The 27500-nt window shown below is 48.6% G+C and overlaps 1 protein-coding gene across 2 annotated transcripts in view; it reads left to right on the top strand.

The window, feature by feature from the left end:
• LOC135811544 (radical S-adenosyl methionine domain-containing protein 1, mitochondrial-like) overlaps positions 1 to 27500 on the top strand; it is a 43304-nt gene that overhangs the window by 12950 nt on the left and 2854 nt on the right. Inside the window, exons 8-15 of one of the 2 annotated variants that reach the window (XM_065324776.1) lie at positions 904 to 954; positions 4727 to 4780; positions 7847 to 7923; positions 10436 to 10607; positions 12458 to 12513; positions 14548 to 14602; positions 17261 to 17364; positions 18400 to 18611. In XM_065324776.1, the coding sequence (XP_065180848.1) occupies positions 904 to 954; positions 4727 to 4780; positions 7847 to 7923; positions 10436 to 10607; positions 12458 to 12513; positions 14548 to 14602; positions 17261 to 17364; positions 18400 to 18556 (726 nt within the window). In that variant the 3' untranslated portion in view covers positions 18557 to 18611. Of the gene's footprint in view, positions 1 to 903; positions 955 to 4726; positions 4781 to 7846; positions 7924 to 10435; positions 10608 to 12457; positions 12514 to 14547; positions 14603 to 17260; positions 17365 to 18399; positions 18612 to 27500 lie in introns of those variants that run through there. The other variant, XM_065324777.1, reaches the window with a different exon arrangement.

The raw sequence follows: 27500 nt of genomic DNA, 5'->3' as shown, positions 1-27500 counted from the left end.
GACCTTGTTCGGCGTCGGCGGTTGGAATGGCTCGGGCACGTCGCGCGCATGCCTGCAGACCGTGCTCCCGTCCAGATTTTGTTTGGAAGGTTGAGTGGTCGTCGCCCTCCTTGTGGTCCCCGGCGGCGCTGGAAAGACGTTGTCCAGAGAGACATGAAGGCAGCTGGCGTGGATTCCTGGTTTCAGAATGCCGAAGACCGGCAGAACTGGAGGATGTTCCTTGCTGAGCCACCACCGCACACAGATGATTCGCCACCTTTGCACTGCTTGCTGTGTGCCAGAGACTTCCGCCGCCGTAACGACATGGCCCGACACAAGTGCATTGCCCAGCGGAAGTTGCCTGTGTCACAACAGAAGGGTGCCAGGCAATGTATGAAGTGCATGCGGTGGTTGAGGAGCGCTGGAGGACTGGCTGTGCATCGCTGTCCTGTGTCCACGGATGTCCCCACTGTATCTATTCGCCATGAATCTGGCTCTTTTCGATGTGATGTTTGTCGCCGCTCTTTCCGCTCTCGTTCTGGTTTGAGCCGTCATCACTGTGACCGTGCGAAACGGATGTCACGTGCAGCCAGGAACAACTGCCGGCATGAATGCGAGCATTGCGAAAGACGGTTCTCAAGGCCACAGGACTTGCAACGCCATGCCAAATATTGTTGACTTTGCGATTTCTCTCTCTTCTCTTCTCTCTTCTTGTCGTTGTCTCCCGCTTCTGGGAGCGGCGTGGCCCGATAGGGTAGCTGTACACAGTAGTAGTAGTAGTAGTAGTAGTAGTGTGTGTGTGTGTGTGTGTGTGTGCGTGCGCGTGCGTGTGTGTACGTGTGTGTGTGTGTGTGTGTACATGTGTACATGTGTGTGTGTGTGCACGTATTGTTTGTTTTCTTCCCAATGTCCTGCTACAACCAGACAGTTCCTGGTAGCGACGTGAAGGCTGATATGTACCAGTGTGCAATTGAGGTGAGCTGATCAATTCTGATTTATTCCCGTAGCTATGCAGAAGACGTTACTTCAGTAACGTCTGGCGCTAGCCAGGGTCCACACAGCTTTAATTTGTTATTTGTTTTTTTGCTTGTTTGTGTCACGCCTGGCGCTATCCCATATCTGTCCCGTACCGTACCATCAAACACAGCTGGCCACATACAGCTGGCCGCAATACTCAAATAGGGCTTTCAAACGCAAGATCATAACGTGAAGCAACTTGGAAGAATGGGTATGAATGCGAAGTGTATGGGGGGGATGCATGTAGGGTGATAGTGCGGGTTCGAATCCCAGGTTATGCCTGAAAAAAATAATAGGAGAATTGAAAATTTTATAACATCCCTATGCTTTTTTGCCTAGGTCATCATGGCGGTAGACGGTGTCGCATTACCCTCGTCCGTACCTGTCCCGTACCTGTACCGTACCGTACCATCAAAGACGGCTGGCCACAATGCATATTCAAATAGGGCTTTCAAATGCAAGATCATAACATGAAGCAACTTGGAGGAATGAGCATGTATGCGAAGTGTATCGGGGGATGCATGCAGGGCGATAGTGCGGGTTCGAATCCCAGGTTGTCTTTTTTTTAGAAGGAGAAATTTATAAGAATTTACAACATCCCTATGCTTTTTTTGTCTAGGTCATCAAGGCAAAAAAGCATAGCGTAGGGCCCTGAGCTTCCAAGCTCTCTCGTATCATGTGTTATGTGTGCATACAGTAGGAATGTTGTGTGCATACAGTAGGAATGTTGTGTGCATACAGTAGGAATGTTGTGTGCATACAGTAGGAATGTTGTGTGCATACAGTAGGAATGTTGTGTGCATACAGTAGGAATGTTGTGTGCATACAGTAGGAATGTTGTGTGCATACAGTAGGAATGTTGTGTGCATACGGTAGGAATGTTGTGTGCATACGGTAGGAATGTTGTGTGCATACGGTAGGAATGTTGTGTGCATACGGTAGGAATGTTGTGTGCATACGGTAGGAATGTTGTGTGCATACGGTAGGAATGTTGTGTGCATACGGTAGGAATGTTGTGTGCATACGGTAGGAATGTTGTGTGCATACGGTAGGAATGTTGTGTGCATACGGTAGGAATGTTGTGTGCATACGGTAGGAATGTTGTGTGCATACGGTAGGAATGTTGTGTGCATACGGTAGGAATGTTGTGTGCATACGGTAGGAATGTTGTGTGCATACGGTAGGAATGTTGTGTGCATACGGTAGGAATGTTGTGTGCATACGGTAGGAATGTTGTGTGCATACGGTAGGAATGTTGTGTGCATACGGTAGGAATGTTGTGTGCATACGGTAGGAATGTTGTGTGCATACGGTAGGAATGTTGTGTGCATACGGTAGGAATGTTGTGTGCATACGGTAGGAATGTTGTGTGCATACGGTAGGAATGTTGTGTGCATACGGTAGGAATGTTGTGTGCATACGGTAGGAATGTTGTGTGCATACGGTAGGAATGTTGTGTGCATACGGTAGGAATGTTGTGTGCATACGGTAGGAATGTTGTGTGCATACGGTAGGAATGTTGTGTGCATACGGTAGGAATGTTGTGTGCATACGGTAGGAATGTTGTGTGCATACGGTAGGAATGTTGTGTGCATACGGTAGGAATGTTGTGTGCATACGGTAGGAATGTTGTGTGCATACGGTAGGAATGTTGTGTGCATACGGTAGGAATGTTGTGTGCATACGGTAGGAATGTTGTGTGCATACGGTAGGAATGTTGTGTGCATACGGTAGGAATGTTGTGTGCATACGGTAGGAATGTTGTGTGCATACGGTAGGAATGTTGTGTGCATACGGTAGGAATGTTGTGTGCATACGGTAGGAATGTTGTGTGCATACGGTAGGAATGTTGTGTGCATACGGTAGGAATGTTGTGTGCATACGGTAGGAATGTTGTGTGCATACGGTAGGAATGTTGTGTGCATACGGTAGGAATGTTGTGTGCATACGGTAGGAATGTTGTGTGCATACGGTAGGAATGTTGTGTGCATACGGTAGGAATGTTGTGTGCATACGGTAGGAATGTTGTGTGCATACGGTAGGAATGTTGTGTGCATACGGTAGGAATGTTGTGTGCATACGGTAGGAATGTTGTGTGCATACGGTAGGAATGTTGTGTGCATACGGTAGGAATGTTGTGTGCATACGGTAGGAATGTTGTGTGCATACGGTAGGAATGTTGTGTGCATACGGTAGGAATGTTGTGTGCATACGGTAGGAATGTTGTGTGCATACGGTAGGAATGTTGTGTGCATACGGTAGGAATGTTGTGTGCATACGGTAGGAATGTTGTGTGCATACGGTAGGAATGTTGTGTGCATACGGTAGGAATGTTGTGTGCATACGGTAGGAATGTTGTGTGCATACGGTAGGAATGTTGTGTGCATACGGTAGGAATGTTGTGTGCATACGGTAGGAATGTTGTGTGCATACGGTAGGAATGTTGTGTGCATACGGTAGGAATGTTGTGTGCATACGGTAGGAATGTTGTGTGCATACGGTAGGAATGTTGTGTGCATACGGTAGGAATGTTGTGTGCATACGGTAGGAATGTTGTGTGCATACGGTAGGAATGTTGTGTGCATACGGTAGGAATGTTGTGTGCATACGGTAGGAATGTTGTGTGCATACGGTAGGAATGTTGTGTGCATACGGTAGGAATGTTGTGTGCATACGGTAGGAATGTTGTGTGCATACGGTAGGAATGTTGTGTGCATACGGTAGGAATGTTGTGTGCATACGGTAGGAATGTTGTGTGCATACGGTAGGAATGTTGTGTGCATACGGTAGGAATGTTGTGTGCATACGGTAGGAATGTTGTGTGCATACGGTAGGAATGTTGTGTGCATACAGTAGGAATGTTGTGTGCATACAGTAGGAATGTTGTGTGCATACAGTAGGAATGTTGTGTGCATACAGTAGGAATGTTGTGTGCATACAGTAGGAATGTCCGTTACACAGTCATGCCTTTGTCTACATGTATGTGTGTGCCTCCATGCCTCATGGATGTGCGAAAACAAACGAAAGGGAGTACTCGGGTGTTCTCGCGATGAGCGTTGCAATGCCATACCGTAAAAGTCCGTAAATAAGTACCTGCCCGAAATAAATACCCCTTCATTCTTTTGACTCTGTCTGTTGAAGTCAAGTCAAGCCCGATAAACATACTGCCCGAAATAAGTACCGGTACGGTGCGCACATGCAGCATGTAGCATGCACATCTACATAAAAAATGACTTCTCCACTACACACAAGTCAGGCCCGAAAGTTAGTTCATGCCCGAAAGTCAGTACCCGCCCGAAAGTTAGTACGGTTGTGGCCACTAAATTCAAAAGTAAATACGTACTTATTTACAGACTTTTACGGTAGCTCAGCAGTGTCTTGATAAGGGCCGTGTTAGCCTTGCCTTCTAATCTCTATTTCTCGCAATGAGCGTTGCAATGCCATAGTTGAGCAGTGTCTTGATAAGGGCCGTGTTAGCCTTGCCTTCTAATCTCTAATTTGTCTCTCACAGGCACATGCTCACTCAGTCACTGAAGTCGGTGAAATTAGTGTTAGCTGGATACCCACTGTTTGCGGTCTATGCAGCTAAGGATTGCGCATCTGTCAAATGTACTTCTTGAATTAACCGGGTAAATGATGATATTGATGGCTGCTTTTACATTAGGACACACATGTGTGTGTGTTTTGTGTGTGTGTGTGTGTGTGTGTGTGTGTGTGTGTGTGTTTGTAGACATTGAGCTCTCATGGACTGTATCGTTATCAAGTCTCTAACTTTGCCAAACCGGTGAGTTTGATTTCTCTGTGCAGCAGCAGTAGCGCAATAGCTATAGCAGTCTGCATAATATGTGGGTCGATCTCTAGTTACTCCTTGTTGTTCTAGCGTAGTGACTTTATTGGTTGAGGTTAACTCACTACATGAGGACAGGCTTGTTGTCACTGATTTAAAGGGCTCTAAAACAGCGCCGAGTCCCTTCACTTGTGCCCACTGTCCTGACGAGAGTTTCAGCAACTGGTCGGCAGACTTGGTCACTGCTCCATCGTTCAGGACAGCAGTGATGGGCACACGGAGCTTGTTGAGTCGCTCAAGCATGTCAAAGGTGCTGTTCTAGCGAGTAGCCACCTCTGAGATCAGACTCAGATGCGAACGCATCGAACTCATAGTTGAACTCGTAGTTGAGCCGTTGAATTTGAGCGAAGCATCGCAGAGGTTACATTTCACTCGCTTTCCACCATTTACCTTCTCAAAACTCTGCCACACGGCGGTACATATGTCATGGCCGCGCTTGGCGGGTTTGTGACTGGTCTTAGATCAGTCTAGTGGCTACCCAGGTAGACGACCAATATAGTCGCCACCCAAGTTGCTAGCTCACACCTGTTTTCCGGCTCACACAAGGTAGTCGAAGGTTGAAGGGGAGCGATCAAAGATACTTTTATTCGTTGGAAGAAGGCGGCTTTTTATGTGATTTTGGTTAGAGTATAATTGTGATATAATAATTAGTAGGAAATATTTAGTATAGCTTCGGGGAGCTCGCTCACCCACATTACATGATAGTGTTAGAAATATGAGTGACCTCCGAGGTTATTCGTACGTCGATCGTGCGACGGAGCCTGGAGTACGCTGTCGGATGTTGCTGCAGCTAGAGCGCGCCGCCTTCGTACGGTGTCTTGATTGGGTCACCCTTCATCTTCTGCCCCGTAGGCTCTTCCCTCTCATTACCCCGTAGGGCGCTTCACGGTCAAGCCGCGACCTCTCCCAAAAAGGGATAACGGAGTCCGCAGTGAGCGAAGCACTTGCAGGACCCTTTACGTCGTATGACGCGAGAAGAGGGGCCTTGCTTGCTCGACTAACAAAGGTATCAGCTCCCTTGCAGGACTAAGCAGGGTCCCCTCAAGCTCAACAGTGTAGTGAGTACAATGCTGACGACTTGTACTGAAGGTGTAGCCGCCGTACGACAACACTTGTGACTCTAAGCCACGAGTTGTAAGCCATGATTGCTCAACTAACGAAAGTGCCAAATCCTTCGCAGGACTAATCATGGTTCTTACAGAACTCTAGAATATTTCGGAGCCCAGCTTTTGGCTGCTGAATCTCATTGCGTGGTCGCTTTCACGACGAGTCGAGTCCGGGTCATGACACATATAAGAATAAAGATTTCACTAAAGAAGAAACGAATGCGAAGTGTACATGTAGCAAACGCACAACACCAAGCGCTCAGACTTGAGTCAGAGTAGAGACAGTAGTAGAGTCTAGCATGTGGTCAACCGCGTGTAGTCTAGTTGTTGTCTGCAACACAGTGCAAAGTTTATACATTCAAGTCGAATAATCGAATTTTCGAACCTTCGACCTAGATTTTATCCGATCGATTATTCGTTGAGGTCCAAGAGATCAAGGAAATTCGAATAATCGATTATTCGTTACATCACTAGTAGAGAGTGTTGTAAGATATACTGACAACGAACCTCTGTGATGTTGTGAAGAGGGGAAGAGAGTGAATCCGTACAAGTTACACGGCTGCACGGCTGTCAGGTGGGATTGCAACAGGGTGTGTTGGAATGAATTTTCGTGGCTCACACCACTTCAAAATGCATTACTTAGGCTCGCTTCAGTGTCAGTGTACTCGAAGTACCTTCCCAGCGCGTTGAGCCCTAAGAAAGATCTCTATTTACATGTACCAGGGGCGGATCCAGACCCCAAAGCTGAGGGGTGCGAGGATGAAATCCAGCAGGGCCGGGAAATTGCCAGGGTTATGATCAGTGCGGACATTGGTCTGGTCATCACGGTGTCCACGGAGGGCAATATTTTGCCGTCCACAAAATATTATGGTGTTGATAATACTCTTCAGCTTAGCACGGTTTGCCTCCACAGCACGTGCATGGGCAGCACTGATCATCTGTTCCACAGGCTTGCGAACATTCTCGATGAGCTGAAGGAAATTGTCATATTCCAGGGCAGCAAACTTATGGACATGGGACTTGGTATTGTGCATCTGCAACTTGGAAGATGCCTTGCCCCAACTCCGAAAGGGTTCACGATACAGCTGTTCCAGTTTGGAAGAGTTTTTACTCAATGCCTGGAACCTATGGCCAAATATAACGTACCAGATGCAGAACGCACCATCCACTTCCTTGGAGTACGCCAGCCACGGATAAGTTTCAATCCACGAGAGCTGAAAACGTCTTCCAGATGTCGATGGGCAGTCCATGCGGTTCGAAGGCTTCCAAGCATTATCTAGGAGCGACTTGATGTCATCATTGCTGGCATTCTCCATCAATCCAGCAAATCGCCCAATGTCAAAAGGATGATGGCTCTCACAACGACGCTTAGCAGCAGGCTCCATGGTCTCACCAGCTGGTCCACCAGCTGTGTCCGACATCTCCGCTCAGCATGCACGGAAACGGAGTCGGAACAAGCAGTGAGAATTTGAAAGAAGCTAACACGACAACTGAAACATGCAACGTCAAAAGTAAAGAACTTCGAAGTGAGTTTGTTGCCGGTGAAAAAGTAACAGTTAGTTCCAAAAAAGTTCTATTCCAAATGTGCAGGCCTGGCGTGAGCACGTGTCCAGAACGATCACGCGATTGCACACAAATCATCCGCGGATCCGCGCAGCGAGCCTGGGCCTGGCCTGGCCTGGCCTGACCTTTTTTTTTTTTTTTTTTTTGGAAAAATCCTGACGGGTTCATTTGCACCCTTCGCACCCCCCTGGATCCGCCCCTGTGTACCTGGATGTAACTGTTCTTCTACCATGACATTTTATGTTCTAACCGATGTCTCCTGTGCTGTTGCTGCTGCTGTTGTGGCTGCTGCTGTGATGGTGCGTATTTGTGTTTTGGTGTAACTTGTATTCAGGGTTGTGAAGCGCAACATAACTCCTCATATTGGTATGGGCGTCCATACATTGGTCTTGGTCCGGGAGCACATGGCAGGTAGGCACACGGCACCACCACATCTACACCCCTCCCCCAACAGTATGCAACTCTGCGTATCCGGTCTCCGGTAACGACACGCTCACATAATGTTGTCCTTAACCACTGCACCTATATGTGCTACTAAATGAGATGAATGTCGGTTGATGCACTGTGCGGACCTGCAAGAGATGTTTTTCTATCTCCTTTCTGGCAGTTCTTTTTACTACTACACTACTGCTAACAGACGTGTAGCACTGCCTTTGGAGGTGGTCAGGCAGGAGGGGGGGGGGGGGGGACATTTTGAAATTAGGGTGTATAGTCCTGCATTCTGGGCACTTTTGGCCGTGGTCGGGCAAAAAAGTAGTCCGGCCAAAGCCGGACCGGCTGCTACGCCCCTGGCTAAGTAAGAGTGGTGATCTTTTAGCAACGTCAAACACATTCGAAACAAACTGGCCCGAGCAAGGGGAAACTGGGATGACTGCACCCTTAGCTATCATGACTTCCATTTCCTTGTCCATACAAATGCACTCATCCACAGACATTTTACAATGCAGAGGAAAACAGCCCATACCGGTAGATGGCAAAGCTGTGAACTCAAGTAGCACACCCTGAATAGTGTCAAGCACAAAGGGATCATGTGTCAAAACTGCCCATGCATCAACACACAAAGCAGTTCTTCCTGCTATTCTTACAGTTAATGACTCGGCCTGCCGCGGCTCGGCTTGTAGAACGGCTGGCGCCTGTTCTCCTGCTTGCCCTTCGGTGGGGCGGACGTGGCCCTCCAGTTTAAACCGCGGCGGCCTGGCACAGGCTTGTGGCGAGGCTGAGAACCAGTACAGTCACAGGGGTGATAGTGTTGAACAGACTTGGAGACCCTCGACAGCTCACTGATCTCTTTGACTGACTCTTGTATCTTGTCGCCGAACAGATAGTTGGTAACAGGAATGCTGGGGGTGCACAGAGCATGGAAGCGACGATCAATGCCCGACTTCATCAGGTCGCGTGTCACGTATGATAGCTCCAGGAATGCATTCCCAAGCAGTGCAATGGCCGAGGACAATTGGGCATTTGCCTCCTGTAGTATGCGGTGGCTCTCAGCAGATTCAGAACATTGCATCAACTTGTCCTTGGCAGCCACTGTGCACGATAAGCCTTTCACCAGCAAATTCTGAGAAGACTGCATGCGAGCATCATTGCCACGCTGCCACTTGTTCACACCTTTCCATATGCCTGGATTGACCAACGGCACAACTAAAGCATTGCAGTTGCCGGGGCGGGTGACTTTCTGTTTCATCTGTGTCAGCTTCTCTCTGTCTATGCGTTTTCGCATGCTTTGATTGGTATAGTTGGCCAAAGACTCACCAACGTCGGGGCCAGGTGTATCATCACCTTAGAACCGGATACACAGATCCTCATCCGGGCAAGACACAGTCTCCTCGTGGCCAGAAACATTGTCCAGCTGCAACGAGTCCGGATCGAAAGTGCCGTTACACAAACTTGGCTAGCCGGTATCCTGGAGGAGTGACGGCGAATTCTGAAGCGTCGTTTCACTCGCAGGATCAAAGCTCAATGCCACCGGATCACTTCGAGGAGTTAGGACCTCCACAAGTTGGCTCATCTGCTGACTGAACGAAGTAATACTTGTCTCCAGAGTAGTCAGGCGAGTACTACTAGTAGCAGGTTTCTTGGTTCTTGTTTTCTGAGTGCGATGAGTATGGGTGCGAACCCCAGCAGCAGAAGGAGCAGTAACATCCAACAAAGTGCCATCTGGAACAGCAGTGGCAGCTAGCATAAGGAAACAACGATGAAAGACTGAAAAATGCAAAAGAGGAAAAAAGACATCCAAAGAATGCAAAGAAAAAAACTGAGTGTGTTTGGTCGTCGCATGCGTGTAGTTGGGTAAAAAAACACTTTAAAATTGCGGATCCAAGGTAACTACCGAAGGAATATTTCACTTTAGAACGTAGATCACTGTGCGGGCTCTAAGCATGCACAGTGATCATGAATGCGGAGTAGGAGACAAAGTAGAGCTGGAAGTAGGGATACAGGTCGATAATTGACAGCACCTGTCTGACTACCAGATGTGTATTGGGGACAACTGGTCTCCAGCTTGTGCAGATCCGGTGCTAGGCCTGTCCTTAATGACCCGTTGAAGATCTTGGACAGGAAAGCACTCATGCTGTCTGCACTGTTGGTCAGGATGAGGGGGCTTATCTGGAGTTCGTGTACCCAAAATACAGGAACGATGCTGGTACTTGATCAAGCAAAACTGGAGGACTGGTACGAGAGATCACGGATTTTGAGTGCATGAGTGCGGGGTGTGATGCAAACATGTCATGTAGTGAAGGCAGCATGCCGTGCACTGGCAGTTGCAGTATACATGTGTGTGTGTGTGTGTGTGTGTGTGTGTGTGTGTGTGTGTGTGTGTGTGTGTGTGTGTGTGTATGTGAGTGTGTGTGTGTGTGTGTGTGCGCGCGCGCGCGCGCGTGCGTGTGTGCGTGTGTGTGCATGTGACTTTGTTTGTATGTAGGTACAAGCGACATCCAACACCAGCCACCTCATTGTCAGACCGTTGCTCTGAAGCTGCTGCTGGTGGTAGTGTTAGAAGTGCTGGTGATGATGGTGATGATGGTACATTGGTTGATGATAAAGCATGGCATCATTGTGTTCAAGTTCCTGAACCCAACGCATGGATGACACAGGTCAGTGTGTGTGTGTGTGTGTGTGTGTGTGTGTGTGTGTGTGTGTGTGTGTGTGTGTGTGTGTGTGTGTGTGTGTGTGTGTGTGTGTGTGTGTGTGTGTGTGTGTGTGTGTGTGTGTGTGTGCGTGCGTGCGTGCATGCGTGCTTGTGCCTGCCTGGTGTATCGTCAAGTATTCTGATCAAGTTGGTCAGTACTGAGGGTTGGTTCACATATCGCTGCCCAACTCTTGCGATCTGCCCCGGCACCGATCCCGTACAAATTTGACCAAAAGTAGTTTGTGAACCGTTCGCGCCGGTGATCGCCTATGCCGGGACCTAGACTTGTCAAAATTTAAGACTCGTCCTAAATTTTTCTTAACATTGAAGCTAAAGATGAGGTCCATTCGCCGTTCTTGTAGTCGCTTCAAGGTGGCAAATTAAGTCAGCATACCAACCCCCCGTCCTTCTCGGATGATCTGGTTGACTCTTGTGCAACTTATGAAAATACAATTGAAACAAATAAAAAATACGAAGGCTACATTGGCAAGTTCTTGTGATTTCATCAACATCTGCAAGCATAATTTCGACACCATTGCTTACTAGACTGCAATAAAAGGTATAGAAGTAGTTTTATGATCTCCAGTAAAAGGTAGCACCGAATGGCCATCACCGAAAGACCTTGAATTACTGAAGAAATAAAGAATTCAAGCTTCAATTGGCAAACCTGTCGTAGCATTTGGGCACATTCTGTACTACTTTTTAGTAGATTTGGTACTCGAACCGAATGCGGGACGGATCGGAAGCTGGCTCACCGCCGGTGCTTCCCGGCGCCGATTTGGCTTGTGTGAACCAACCCTAATATTGGGTGTAGTGGTGACTATCAAGCAAAAGCGGTCGTTAAAGCCAGGTGGTCTTTGGAACAAGATCCCATACATCCGCGGCATGCCAGATCATGCACATACCGTAAGGTAGCGCGAGAGCGCCTCGTCTCGTGAGAGGGTCACACTTAGCATCTTTGTGTGGAGCTCAAAGGTAAACTGAGTACGGATTGACTGCATGGCGGGCGCTGTGTGTACAAGGTACGTGTCGTATGACCTACAGACAAGACACCACCTCCACAACACGACCACAAAAGGCGAGTTGGTGGGGCGCTCTCGCAGTACTTTACAGTACTTCCATAATATGCCATATTGACAGGTGCTGGGCATAGAGCACTTTCATGCCGATGCAGCACCCATGAGTTTTCAAACCTCTCACCCTGCATTGTCACTTCCGTTGACTGCGTTCACTCGCTTTGGAGCGCATTTCAACCTTGTTGCAGTCAAGCCTGCCAGCCAGGACGGCTTTTTGGTCACTGTATGCAGGTCAAATATGGCACTTGGTACATTAAAAGTCGGTCGCTGTTCATGAACTGCAGGTGGTGGCTGTTTCAGTTGCAGTTGCTATGCAGAACTGCCGATGCATGAAAAAATGGTAGTTAAGATCAGCCGGTCACTAATACCAGAGGTCGGTTAACCAAGGTTTTACCAAGAGTAGATAAACAAGAGTGTGCAACTCGCGGATGGGTTGGCCCACGGCGGAATTTTTTGTTGACGTAATCTTTTCGACGACGCACGCGCTGCGAGCCTTTTGGAGAGGTTTCCCTCGTGCACTTGGCGGGGCTTTACACTACAAGTTTGGTGCCCAGCACGTGCTCTCACACTGCTCTGCTGCAAAGTCCGCGTTTCTCTGAAAAAAGGTGACGTCAACAAAAAATTCCGCCGTGGGCGGGGGTATCTGCAGATTGTGCAGGAGAGATCCGGAGTTGCACACTCTTGTTTATCTACTCTTGGTTTTACTGTACATTATTCTGTATTGTTGCACTGTGCACAGGTTAAAGCTACTGGCAGTGGTGCTGCTAAGTGTACACCTGTCCAACATATTGATATGTAAGTGCAATGCCATGTAGACGTATGTAATATTGCTCTTGAACACGGGCAATACCGTACGCTATCTGCATGAATGGCACTAGCAGTGAGGACAGGTACTGCCTGCGTGCAAGCGCATGTGTCCCAGGCAGTCAGCCACTGTTATTGGCAATGTGTAGTTGTGTACTGTGTATTGCTGTTGGTGGCCTTGCGAGCCACTGCAGCGAGTGGGTGGGTGGGTGGAAGGGTGTGTGTTTGTGTGTGTGTGTGTGTGTGTGTGTGTGTGTGTGTGTGTGTGTGTGTGTGTGTGTGTGTGTGTGTGTGTGTGTGTGTGTGTGTGTGTGTGTGTGTGCCAGCTAGTTCGGTTGGTGGGTACACTTATGCCAGATAGTGTTGGGCCTGTTGCCAACGGGCTCGGCTGCTTGAAGGTGTATTGTTGTACCTACCACCTTTGTTGGTTTCAGGGTTCATATACTTTCTATTTGAAGTATACATACCTGTTAACCATGGACTACTTCTGGCTAGATAAACTCTTGTGTAATCAATGGTGCTAGTGAAGCTTTTATCAGATCCACTCTGATTTAGCCACCCACACTAGTACCAAGTATTACCTTCACTGAGGGCAGGGGTACCTGCAGTTGGATCCCGGGACGGATACCCTGATGCCGTCAATCCTTTTTCTGCACCTTGTCCTCACCCACTTACTGAGGTGTGGTGAGCCCATAAGTGGGATCATTTCAAGTCCACCCTAGTTTGGGGATTTCAGGGGGGTGTCGGCCGTTGGGTGGTTCAATGGCCAATTGAGTCATCTTTCCAAGATTCCTTTTGAGTCTCTCTCCCCTCTCCCGGGGAGACCCACGTGACCAGTTTTAGCAGTGAGCAAGTACAAGTACAAGTACAAGTGTGTGTGTGTGTGTGTGTGTGTGTGTGCTTCCTGACTTTTCTTTCATTCTCCTGGGTGGTTACCAACAGCCAGTGTATGCCGGAGTATGTGGTGTGATGTGTGTGCGGGGGAAAAAAATGAAAAGACCAAAAAATAGTGATTCACTGGCCAGAAAAAGTCACTTCAAATAGCTGTATGGTGTAGACCAGGCTGAAAAGTGACGGTCAATTCTTCAGCCTTGCAAGCTGTTGAATGGTGCAATCCCAGCACAAGTTGCTATGGCTTCTGCCGTAGCATTGCTATCATCGCCTCCGGCGATGGGCGTCAAAGGTCAGGTCAGGTGTGTGTGTGTGTGTGCGTGCACACGCGTGCCTGTGTGCGTGTGCATGCATGTGCCTGTGTGTCTGTGTGTGTGTGTGTCCCGGGATTCAACTGCATTCACCCCTGCCACCAGCTATGGTAATACTTGCTACTAGTGTGGGTTGCTAAATCAGAGTGGATCTGATAGATAAGTGGGATCATTTCCAAGTCCACCCAGAGTGTGGGTATTTTAGGGGGGGGGGGGGTGTCGGACGTTGGACGGTTCAATGCCGCTTGAGTCATCTTTGCTAGATTCCTTTTGAATCTCTCTGCCCTCTTCGACGGAAACTTGCGTCACCAGTCATGGCAGTGGGAAAGTACAAGCGTGCACGCGTGTGCGCGCGTGTGTGTGTGTGTGTGTGTGTGTGTGTGTGGATCTGATAAAGGATTTAACCACCCACACTAGTAGCAAGTATTACCTGCACTGGGGGCAGGGGTAACTGCAGTTGGATCCCAGGACGGATACCCTGATGCCGTCAATCTTTTTTCTGCACCTTGTCCTCACCCACTTACTGAGGTGTGTTCAGCCCGTAAGTGGGATCCTGTTCAAGTCCACCCATAGTTTGTGGAGTTCAGGGTGTGTCGGTCATTGGCGGTTCAATAGGCAATTGAGTCATCTTTCCAAGATTCGTTTGTATCTCTCTCCCCTCCCCTCTTCAGGGGAGACTCACGTGACCAGTCGTGGAAGTGAGCAAGTACAGTACAGTACAGTATGTGTGTGTGTGTGTGTGTGTGTGTGTATATGTGTATGTGTGTGTGGGTGCGTGGGTGCGTGTGTGCGCGCACACGTGTGTATGCATCTATTTCCTCAGGTTACAACAAGTTCTCATCTCATCACTGTACACCGATGCAGGGTTGTCTGATGAGGTGAGTGTTTCCACTCTCATGTACACAGTACTACTTACCTACTACTGTCGTGGACATGGAAATCCAGTTGATTGACCCGAGCCGGCGCCCTCAGCGCGTACAGAACGCCGCGTGCAGTGCACTTGTTGATCCGACGCGACCAGCGCGCTGCAGCGCTTAAATGCATGTGTGTACTGCTTATCCATGGCTGCATGGCCAGCGCCCTGAGGCCACTAGACGTGCGACCGGATTTCCATGTCCACGACAGTAGTATGGTATAGTGTGTACATACTGTGTACATAGTGCTCAATGTGTTCTATCTGCACTATAGCATACTGTACATATTACATGTATGTACAAAGCATATACCTATGGCATACTGTGTACATACTTCCTCCGTATACAAAAACTTCGTGACTTTTTTTGAACATTGTTTTGAGCAAGAACCTGCTCAACGAACGGCGCCAAAGGCTATCATCGACAACCCACGTTCATGGCGAGGTTAGTTTGGTTGATGCCGAACAGATTCTCCACGGACGCCATGCGTGTGAGGACGTTGCCTACAGAAACTCAAGAGTCAAATGAAAAAAAAACTAACACTTACTTGCTCGAAACTGACACAGTGACGAAGTGTAGCTCGTGGCTGGAACACGGAGTCACGCGGCGCTCGCTGCCCTGAAGCTGGCCAGGCTTGTACTTGCCGTGCGCGGCCCGATAGATCTACGCGGCGTGAGAACATAAATTTGTTTCGATCGCACGGCAAGATGAAACATTTCAGTCATCAAGCAACCAGCGCAGACTCCGGATCAGAATGTCGACAGCCTGGCTTTCTTCGCCTCTCTACAGTCAGACGTCTCCTTTGTCGCCAAGGGGAATCGCAGGGACCTCCTCGAAGCCATTGTAGAATGCTTGGGAGGATTATCCTGGCGAGAACATGCGAAGCGTGTGGATGTGCTTGTACGACTCGTTTCACTGCATAATGGAGGTCGCGGGTTGTAACGACTGAATATAGTCGACACCGATTCGTACACAACTCTAGAGATGAAGAGGACGTAGCCAAGTTCCAGCGTCGGATCATCACTGCAGGTGAGAAGAATCTGAACGAAATGCGAGCGGAAGCGGCGACTGTTGGCGATGCGGAGTCAGCGTCGTCAGGTGACAATGACATGAGCGACGAAGACTCTGAAAGAACTCAGTCTCATTCGTCTGAGTTGCTTTCTTCTTTGAATCTTTGTATATAGCTTTTAAATAGGTAGACAATGCCACGAGTGTTATTCCGAGTCAAACGGAACAATTCCAGAGCTGTCCGCAGCTTTCAAAAAAAGTCACGGATTTTTGTATACGGAGGAAATACTATGTACACAGTGTTTATCTATGGCATAGTGTAGATTCTAGGTACAGTACTGCTCGATGAAATCCACTCGCATCACTCCAGTTTGTGCCTTGCACCATTTCGCAGCCCAGTGTTCGCAGGTCTAGGGCAGCGCAACGCCTGGCATGGCGCACTTGAGAGTGACGTGACTGGATTTCAGTGAGCAGTACTCTACATTGTTCATTATGTGTGCAATTGTGCCGAGTTTCCAAAGCCCTACAAAGTGCACTGTTACACTGTTACATTGTACACTGTATCCGTACATCACTGCTAAAAGGCACTAGGGTATGTAGACACGGGTGTCCGAAGGCAAGAGAACCTATCTGCTAATCTGATCAAGTCCTAAAAAGTAAAGTTTGCACGTCCGCGTTACAACCTGCTATACAATTGTGTTGAGAAACACAACCAGTTTAGGAAGTTTCGCTTGTGCCAGGCCACCACCATCCCTGGAATACCAGGGTAGCAGATGCAGTGCCTAACGGCGAGGGTGAGGTGGTAACTCTCACAGCCAATGCCCGACAAGGGGGCGAACCTCGTTAGCTGCATCCATGTTACCCTCACTCCGAGTAATGAGTACCCAGTTGACCGTGGGTGCCGGCGCAGTTCACTCATGCATCACCACATTTGTTAGCACAGTACACGCTCCCTGCTCCCAGCGCGGGTCTCGAACTCAGCACCTTGTGATTCGCAGGCAAGCCCACAAGCACTCGGTCAAAGCCCTGGTCATCAAGTCCTAAGGAAGGGGGAAATTGCACTTGAAATTCATGGGGTGTCTCCCATTGAAATTGTACAACAGTATTTCAGAATAATGTTACACAGCACAGCACATTGCAGTACAGTGACTGTACAGTGCTGTGCAGTGACTGTACAGTGTTGTACAGTGACTGTACAGTGTTGTGCAGTGTTGTGCAGTGACTGTACAGCACAACACTGTACAGCACAACACTGCACTGCGCAACACTTCACTGGGCTATACTGCACTGCACAACACTATACTGTACTGTACTGTACTACACAGCACTGCACAGCACTGCACAACACTGCTGCTGCTGCTGCTGTTGTTGCTACTGCCTCCACTGGCATTGCTGCTAATTTTCTTTCTTCATGATGGCTGCTGTTAGTCCTAATACAAGTACTGATGTGGTCATTGTTGGTGTGTGTGTGTGTGTGTGTGTGTGTGTGTGTGTGTGTGTGTGTGTGTGTGTGTGTGTGTGTGTGTGTGTGTGTGTGTGTGTGTGTGTGTGTGTGTGTGTGTGTGTGTGTGTGTGTGTGTGTGTGCGTGTTGCCCATCTGCTGCTGTTCTTTAGACTTGGTGTAGGGTTGGCTCATCTCATAGTCTTGCTGACATATTTCAACCAGTGCTTTCAAAAAGAACATCTCCTCTCGCAGATAGAGTCCTCCTGGACCAGAGGTAAGCCACAGTGCAAAGTTTGTGCGTGTGCAGGTGCATGTGTGTGTCTATGTGTGTGTTTGGGGGGGGGGGGGGGGGGGGATTCACTGGCCAGAAAAAGCCACTTCATAGCTGTGTGGTGTAGACCAGGCTGAATAATGGCGGTCAATTCTTCAGCCTTGCAAGCTGTTGAATGGTGCAATCCCAGCACAAGCTGCTATGGCTTCTGCTGTAGCATCGCTATCATCGCCTCCGGCGATGGGCGTCCAATGGTCCAATGGTGTGTGTGTGTGTGGGGGGGGGGGGGGGGGGGTATATGAGTGTGTGGATACTCAATCTGCGGACAGAACTGTTTCGTCCTTTGTGGACTCGTCAGCGCAGCACAGAGGAAATGAGGCCGAACCTGATAAATATATATATATATGTGTGTGTGTGTGTGTGTGTGTGTGTGTGTGTGTGTGTGTGTGTGTGTGTGTGTGTGTGTGTGTGTGTCTGTGTGTGTCTGTGTGTGTGTCTGTGTGTGTGTCTGTGTGTGTGTCTGTGTTTGTGTGTGTTTGCGTGCGTGCACATGCACAATATCATTGTGATATCATCTGTACACATTTTCTAGACAGAAATTCGAAAAACAGTGCAGCATCTTTTTGTCCTATAGATTTGTACAGACTTTGTACCGTACTTCATCATGCCTGTCTATTCCCAGTAGATTTTCTGGTGGCAATGGTGGTTTGGTCATTGAGTGCTACCTGTATGCTATGTGCTAGAGCAGTGGACAGTGTGTAGCTGTACCTGACACTGACATTTCTATTTCTAACATTGAACTAATATTCATACCACAACTCTATGTGTTGTATTTTTGTTGGGTTCTTGACTTCATAGCGCTTGAAAGTTTGAATTATCCAGAAGTAGTTGTACATGTAGTACCAGCATTAGCAGCAATATTGAACTCTGTGTGTGTGTTTGTGTGTGTGTGTGTGTGTGTGTGTGCGTGTGTGTGTGTGTGTGTGTGTGTGTGTGTGTGTGTACATGAATGTGTGTACATGTGCTGTGTGTTTACAGAGGATTACGGTTGTCTCCGGACAGCATAGCTGTTGCAGATTCTCTGCTGCCTCATCTTATGTTAGCTGTTGAAAAGTACATCACAACGAAGAACATCGTTCCATCCACAAACACCTCAAGCCGCAGCAGCAGCAACAACAGCAGCAACAACGGGTAGTCATGATGTGCGTACCGGTTTACCATCCTGCCACAGTGGATTGATTAAAATGCTGGTAAGTGTTTTTCTGTCCAATGAACATAGGGACACTGCCAGGCTGAAGGCATTGCTTGTCATTTAACTGAAACGTTTCCTGTAGCAACACGCGAGTGTGTAGGATGTTATTCTATAAACAATGCACTGTGGAAAAAGTGGTGTGTGGCTCCCTGGCTTCAGTCCATTTCTTCAGAGCAAACTGAATAATTGCTCCATTGCGCCTGATTTCACAGCGCCATGACTATCAGCGCGGTAAATGACAGCGCCAGCAACTCAGCGCGAAAAAGCAAGGCGCGGTAAGCGTGACAAAGTGCAGCGCGAAAAAGTACAGCGTGATTCAGTGCAGTGTGATTCAGTGCAGTGTGATTCAGTACAGTGCGATTCAGTACAGCGTGATTCAGTGCAGCGTGATTCAGTGCAGCGTGATTCAGTACAGTGTGATTCAGTACAGCGTGATTCAGTGCAGCGTGATTCAGTACAGCGTGATTCAGTACAGCGTGATTCAGTACAGCGTGATTCAGTACAGCGTGATTCAGTACAGTGTGATTCAGTACAGCGTGATTCAGTACAGCGTGATTCAGTACAGTGTGGTTCAGTACAGCGTGATTCAGTGCAGTGTGATTCAGTACAGTGTGACAAAGTGAATACTAGTACTGTTGTGTACCATACACTCAAAAGTTCCAAGAACTGAGACCGACCAGTATTTACATGGCACGAACGATTACAGAGGATGCAAGATAGAAAAGGAGACGAAAGAAATTACATGACCGTGTTGAAGCAAGAGAGAAGAACAACTGAAAGGGAAACACAGGAAAAACGGACTGTCAAAGCACAAGCGCCAAAAATGTCGCCAGATCGATACTCGATTGCGCCTGAGTACAGTCCATACAGTCCGGGTAGCCAAATTAGTACCTCACGACGTCAACTAAACACAAAAAATACGCCGTGCATGCACTCAAGAAATTCAAACTACAAGTGCGAAGCGAAATAAAGGAACGTAACTCTGTCGTCAAATAGTGCAGCAGAGCAGTCTACTGACTAATCCAGCATGGATGTTACGACATCTGGGCACTTGCCTAACACAACGATCAAGGATACTGCACAGCAAGTTACGTAGACACAGGTAAGACAGGTCAAATACAAATCAATAAATTCAATGCTCAAGAAAGAATTCAAACAAATCAAGCATAGCATAGCCTAGCATAGCCTAGCATAGAAGCACCTAGCCCGGGAATCAAGTAGGAGTTACAGTCATGACGAGATATGACACACATTCACTGAAGACCTTTCCCATGACAATGCCATTCACAACATTCTCCCCACCAAAGGGCTTCAGTCAATTGAATTACAATTTAAGCCGAGTATCCAGGGCCACCTTGCGAGACTGTCGATCCAACTCGCAATCTTCTGAATTGGCGCTCTCAATTCGTTGACAACAAATGACAACAACTTTGCAGCAAGACACGCGGACGGATACTCACGAAACCTGAACGGGATACCGATGAGATCTGGTAGCAGTGACAGACCGGGATCGACCATGTTGCTCAGCGATGCTGCTCCGGTGCACGCAGCCAACGCATTGAAGACGACTCGTGTCTTCGTTGTCGTAGCGTCGCGGCGAAATACTCTGTGATGTGGCATGTAGTAACCAGCACTCTCTGGGCGTGGCTCTTTCTTGATGGCGTCCAACGCCAAATACTCGTTGATCAGGACTTCATCATACACTGTCCGCTGACCTTTGCGCTCCAACTGCTTCAGTAGCGCTTGCGCCGCTGCAATCGCTTGGTTGAGGTTGTCTGGGGGGCGCTTCTCCGATTGCCACAGCAATCCTACCTGGTAGAATGTACCGCAACGATCAATCGGGAAGTCGGGTAACATCTTGGTAACTTCGGGAAATTCTTCCATTTTCCACGGACGGTCTATCTCGACACAGCTGACACTGACGGCCGGTGGCTGGGCAGCGCAATAGCTGGACCCGACAACTCGACCTCGACAGTTAGACACTCTGCCGACGCGAATTGTTGCTCTTCACCCCTGATCGGTTTCGTCGTCTTCGTCTTCCGACCATAGGCGGTTTGATAGGCCATACCATCTTCGGCGAACGCTTTCATGCCCTTGGTATAAAACTTTTTCTCAATCAGGAACGCCTTCATGTCCGCACCGACATACTCCAGCAGCACTTGCCGTACTATGGACGCAAACAGTCCAATCTCGTCCACCTGGCTGACCCCACTGCGGGTCGATGTGCTGCGGGTCGATAACTCGGGCATTGCGAGTTTCGCCCACTTCTCTGTTTCTCGTGTTGTCCGTACCACAAACTGGTAAAAACTCTCATCGCTCTTTTGCACCATGGACACCAATGCCTGCCATGCCTTGTCTGCTGTCTTTCCATGGGCAGTTAGCAGCTCACGCTTGGCGTCCGCAAACGTGCTGCATCCATAGCATGCGCTCTCCAGCTTGCTGCCAGCAACAGCAACGCGCAATCTTATTAGGTACTGGTCCTCACTGAACTCGTTTTGTGCCGCCACGTCCTCGAATAACTCAAGGTAGGACTCTACCGTTTGCTTGCCATCAAACTTCGGCATCTTGATGGCTGGCTTCCTCTCTGATGGCACTACTATCCAGGATACTGCTGTTGTCTCTAGAGTAGAGGGTCTGGACTGTGTGATTTTCTCCTCTAACTCTGTGACCCTCTGCCACAGCTCCGCATTGTCTCTACTCCCTTTTCTTTCCTTTGCTCGAGCGTCGCGCTCTCTCTGCGTCTGCGCTCTCTCTCCTCGTGTTTCTGGATCCGATCCTCTACATATTCACACAGGCTTTCTCCAGTGTAGCCATACGCTTGACCGTTCGCGATCAGATTCGCTTCGATCTGCTCCATGGGTCTCGGATCCTGGCGTGGTCGCCAAATTGTTGTGTACCATACACTCAAAGGTTCCAAGAACTGAGACCGACCAGTATTTATTTACATGGCACGAACGATTACAGAGGATGCAAGATAGAAAAGGAGACGAAAGAAATTACATGACCGTGTTGAAGCAAGAGAGAAGAACAACTGAAAGGGAAACACAGGAAAAACGGACTGTCAAAGCACAAGCGCCAAAAATGTCGCCAAATCGATACTCGATTGCGCCTGAGTACAGTTCGTACAGTCCGGGTAGCCAAATTAGTACCTCACGACGTCAACTAAACTAAACACAAAAAATACGCCGTGCGTGCACTCAAGAAATTCAAACTACAAGTGCGAAGCGAAATAAAGGAACGTAACTCTGTCGTCAAATAGTGCAGCAGAGCAGTCTACTGACTAATCCAGCATGGATGTTACGACATCTGGGCACTTGCCTAACACAACGATCAAGGATACTGCACAGCAAGTTACGTAGACACAGGTAAGACAGGTCAAATACAAATCAATAAATTCAATGCTCAAGAAAGAATTCAAACAAATCAAGCATAGCATAGCCTAGCATAGCCTAGCATAGAAGCACCTAGCCCGGGAATCAAGTAGGAGTTACAGTCATGACGAGATATGACACACATTCACTGAAGACCTTTCCCATGACAACGCCATTCACAACATTCTCCCCACCAAAGGGCTTCAGTCAATTGAATTACAATTTAAGCCGAGTATCCAGGGCCACCTTGCGAGACTGTCGATCCAACTCGCAATCTTCTGAATTGGCGCTCTCAATTCGTTGACAACAAATGACAACAACTTTGCAGCAAGACACGCGGACGGATACTCACGAAACCTGAACGGGATACCGATGAGATCTGGTAGCAGTGACAGACCGGGATCGACCATGTTGCTCAGCGATGCTGCTCCGGTGCACGCAGCCAACGCATTGAAGACGACTCGTGTCTTCGTTGTCGTAGCGTCGCGGCGAAATACTCTGTGATGTGGCATGTAGTAACCAGCACTCTCTGGGCGTGGCTCTTTCTTGATGGCGTCCAACGCCAAATACTCGTTGATCAGGACTTCATCATACACTGTCCGCTGACCTTTGCGCTCCAACTGCTTCAGTAGCGCTTGCGCCGCTGCAATCGCTTGGTTGAGGTTGTCTGGGGGGCGCTTCTCCGATTGCCACAGCAATCCTACCTGGTAGAATGTACCGCAACGATCAATCGGGAAGTCGGGTAACATCTTGGTAACTTCGGGAAATTCTTCCATTTTCCACGGACGGTCTATCTCGACACAGCTGACACTGACGGCCGGTGGCTGGGCAGCGCAATAGCTGGACCCGACAACTCGACCTCGACAGTTAGACACTCTGCCGACGCGAATTGTTGCTCTTCACCCCTGATCGGTTTCGTCGTCTTCGTCTTCCGACCATAGGCGGTTTGATAGGCCATACCATCTTCGGCGAACGCTTTCATGCCCTTGGTATAAAACTTTTTCTCAATCAGGAATGCCTTCATGTCCGCACCGACATACTCCAGCAGCACTTGCCGTACTATGGACGCAAACAGTCCAATCTCGTCCACCTGGCTGACCCCACTGCGGGTCGATGTGCTGCGGGTCGATAACTCGGGCATTGCGAGTTTCGCCCACTTCTCTGTTTCTCGTGTTGTCCGTACCACAAACTGGTAAAAACTCTCATCGCTCTTTTGCACCATGGACACCAATGCCTGCCATGCCTTGTCTGCTGTCTTTCCATGGGCAGTTAGCAGCTCACGCTTGGCGTCCGCAAACGTGCTGCATCCATAGCATGCGCTCTCCAGCTTGCTGCCAGCAACAGCAACGCGCAATCTTATTAGGTACTGGTCCTCACTGAACTCGTTTTGTGCCGCCACGTCCTCGAATAACTCAAGGTAGGACTCTACCGTTTGCTTGCCATCAAACTTCGGCATCTTGATGGCTGGCTTCCTCTCTGATGGCACTACTATCCAGGATACTGCTGTTGTCTCTAGAGTAGAGGGTCTGGACTGTGTGATTTTCTCCTCTAACTCTGTGACCCTCTGCCACAGCTCCGCATTGTCTCTACTCCCTTTTCTTTCCTTTGCTCGAGCGTCGCGCTCTCTCTGCGTCTGCGCTCTCTCTCCTCGTGTTTCTGGATCCGATCCTCTACATATTCACACAGGCTTTCTCCAGTGTAGCCATACGCTTGACCGTTCGCGATCAGATTCGCTTCGATCTGCTCCATGGGTCTCGGATCCTGGCGTGGTCGCCAAATTGTTGTGTACCATACACTCAAAGGTTCCAAGAACTGAGACCGACCAGTATTTATTTACATGGCACGAACGATTACAGAGGATGCAAGATAGAAAAGGAGACGAAAGAAATTACATGACCGTGTTGAAGCAAGAGAGAAGAACAACTGAAAGGGAAACACAGGAAAAACGGACTGTCAAAGCACAAGCGCCAAAAATGTCGCCAAATCGATACTCGATTGCGCCTGAGTACAGTTCGTACAGTCCGGGTAGCCAAATTAGTACCTCACGACGTCAACTAAACTAAACACAAAAAATACGCCGTGCGTGCACTCAAGAAATTCAAACTACAAGTGCGAAGCGAAATAAAGGAACGTAACTCTGTCGTCAAATAGTGCAGCAGAGCAGTCTACTGACTAATCCAGCATGGATGTTACGACATCTGGGCACTTGCCTAACACAACGATCAAGGATACTGCACAGCAAGTTACGTAGACACAGGTAAGACAGGTCAAATACAAATCAATAAATTCAATGCTCAAGAAAGAATTCAAACAAATCAAGCATAGCATAGCCTAGCATAGCCTAGCATAGAAGCACCTAGCCCGGGAATCAAGTAGGAGTTACAGTCATGACGAGATATGACACACATTCACTGAAGACCTTTCCCATGACAACGCCATTCACAACATTCTCCCCACCAAAGGGCTTCAGTCAATTGAATTACAATTTAAGCCGAGTATCCAGGGCCACCTTGCGAGACTGTCGATCCAACTCGCAATCTTCTGAATTGGCGCTCTCAATTCGTTGACAACAAATGACAACAACTTTGCAGCAAGACACGCGGACGGATACTCACGAAACCTGAACGGGATACCGATGAGATCTGGTAGCAGTGACAGACCGGGATCGACCATGTTGCTCAGCGATGCTGCTCCGGTGCACGCAGCCAACGCATTGAAGACGACTCGTGTCTTCGTTGTCGTAGCGTCGCGGCGAAATACTCTGTGATGTGGCATGTAGTAACCAGCACTCTCTGGGCGTGGCTCTTTCTTGATGGCGTCCAACGCCAAATACTCGTTGATCAGGACTTCATCATACGCTGTCCGCTGACCTTTGCGCTCCAACTGCTTCAGTAGCGCTTGCGCCGCTGCAATCGCTTGGTTGAGGTTGTCTGGGGGGCGCTTCTCCGATTGCCACAGCAATCCTACCTGGTAGAATGTACCGCAACGATCAATCGGGAAGTCGGGTAACATCTTGGTAACTTCGGGAAATTCTTCCATTTTCCACGGACGGTCTATCTCGACACAGCTGACACTGACGGCCGGTGGCTGGGCAGCGCAATAGCTGGACCCGACAACTCGACCTCGACAGTTAGACACTCTGCCGACGCGAATTGTTGCTCTTCACCCCTGATCGGTTTCGTCGTCTTCGTCTTCCGACCATAGGCGGTTTGATAGGCCATACCATCTTCGGCGAACGCTTTCATGCCCTTGGTATAAAACTTTTTCTCAATCAGGAACGCCTTCATGTCCGCACCGACATACTCCAGCAGCACTTGCCGTACTATGGACGCAAACAGTCCAATCTCGTCCACCTGGCTGACCCCACTGCGGGTCGATGTGCTGCGGGTCGATAACTCGGGCATTGCGAGTTTCGCCCACTTCTCTGTTTCTCGTGTTGTCCGTACCACAAACTGGTAAAAACTCTCATCGCTCTTTTGCACCATGGACACCAATGCCTGCCATGCCTTGTCTGCTGTCTTTCCATGGGCAGTTAGCAGCTCACGCTTGGCGTCCGCAAACGTGCTGCATCCATAGCATGCGCTCTCCAGCTTGCTGCCAGCAACAGCAACGCGCAATCTTATTAGGTACTGGTCCTCACTGAACTCGTTTTGTGCCGCCACGTCCTCGAATAACTCAAGGTAGGACTCTACCGTTTGCTTGCCATCAAACTTCGGCATCTTGATGGCTGGCTTCCTCTCTGATGGCACTACTATCCAGGATACTGCTGTTGTCTCTAGAGTAGAGGGTCTGGACTGTGTGATTTTCTCCTCTAACTCTGTGACCCTCTGCCACAGCTCCGCATTGTCTCTACTCCCTTTTCTTTCCTTTGCTCGAGCGTCGCGCTCTCTCTGCGTCTGCGCTCTCTCTCCTCGTGTTTCTGGATCCGATCCTCTACATATTCACACAGGCTTTCTCCAGTGTAGCCATACGCTTGACCGTTCGCGATCAGATTCGCTTCGATCTGCTCCATGGGTCTCGGATCCTGGCGTGGTCGCCAAATTGTTGTGTACCATACACTCAAAGGTTCCAAGAACTGAGACCGACCAGTATTTATTTACATGGCACGAACGATTACAGAGGATGCAAGATAGAAAAGGAGACGAAAGAAATTACATGACCGTGTTGAAGCAAGAGAGAAGAACAACTGAAAGGGAAACACAGGAAAAACGGACTGTCAAAGCACAAGCGCCAAAAATGTCGCCAAATCGATACTCGATTGCGCCTGAGTACAGTTCGTACAGTCCGGGTAGCCAAATTAGTACCTCACGACGTCAACTAAACTAAACACAAAAAATACGCCGTGCGTGCACTCAAGAAATTCAAACTACAAGTGCGAAGCGAAATAAAGGAACGTAACTCTGTCGTCAAATAGTGCAGCAGAGCAGTCTACTGACTAATCCAGCATGGATGTTACGACATCTGGGCACTTGCCTAACACAACGATCAAGGATACTGCACAGCAAGTTACGTAGACACAGGTAAGACAGGTCAAATACAAATCAATAAATTTAATGCTCAAGAAAGAATTCAAACAAATCAAGCATAGCATAGCCTAGCATAGAAGCACCTAGCCAGGGAATCAAGTAGGAGTTACAGTCATGACGAGATCTGACACACATTCACTGAAGACCTTTCCCATGACAACGCCATTCCCAACAAGTACAGTCATAGGCACAACCGGTGATGTTCTGACATACATACATTGTATAATAATTAATAAACTGGCGCTGAGAACTGTCACGCTGACATATTTGGCGCTGACATATATGGCGCTGACATATTCGGCGCTTATCTGCTGGCGCTGAAGTATGTGGTCCTGTAAAATTTGGCGTTCATGTTCACGGCGCTGAAACGATCGTGCTCACCTGGCTGGCGCTGAACTTGAGGCGCCGAAATGGCATGGAATCGACAATACGTGTTGTAAGACAAAAGTGTTGACACCGTCGGGGTTGTCTACTGACCAGACCTGTACCGAACTCGAGCTAGGAACACATTGTCATCATGGCAACCCAACTGTACGTGCTGCCATATCTCTTCCGCTAGTCCTCTGCAACTGCTTGTAATTATGTTTTTTGACATGCTGCAGAGATCCAACAAATACAGCGTTGACTTGCCACTTCAGCGCGACCCTTTCAGCGCGATACATTTCTGCGCCCGATTTCACAGCGCCAACTTCTTCAGCGCCATGACTATCAGCGCGGGAAAGTACAGCTCCAGCAATATAGCGCGAAAAAGTAAGGCGCAGTAATTTACAGCGCGAAGAAGTTCAGCGCGATACAGTGCAGCGCGAAGTCAATACTTGTCGGTCATAATCACAACAGGCAATGTTCATACATACATTGTACTTGAAGTATAATAAATTGGTGCTGAGAAACATGGTGCTTAGATCTGTGGCACTGAGATCTGTCACGCTGAGAAAGGTCGCGTTGACATATTTGGCGCTGATTTATTTGACGCTGACATATTCGGCGCTT

Source organism: Sycon ciliatum, chromosome 3 (assembly GCF_964019385.1).
Source record: "Sycon ciliatum chromosome 3, ocSycCili1.1, whole genome shotgun sequence".
NCBI lineage: Eukaryota > Metazoa > Porifera > Calcarea > Leucosolenida > Sycettidae > Sycon > Sycon ciliatum.
The sequence above is the reverse complement of the archived record's forward strand: the minus strand, read 5'-3'. Positions and strand labels throughout refer to the sequence as shown.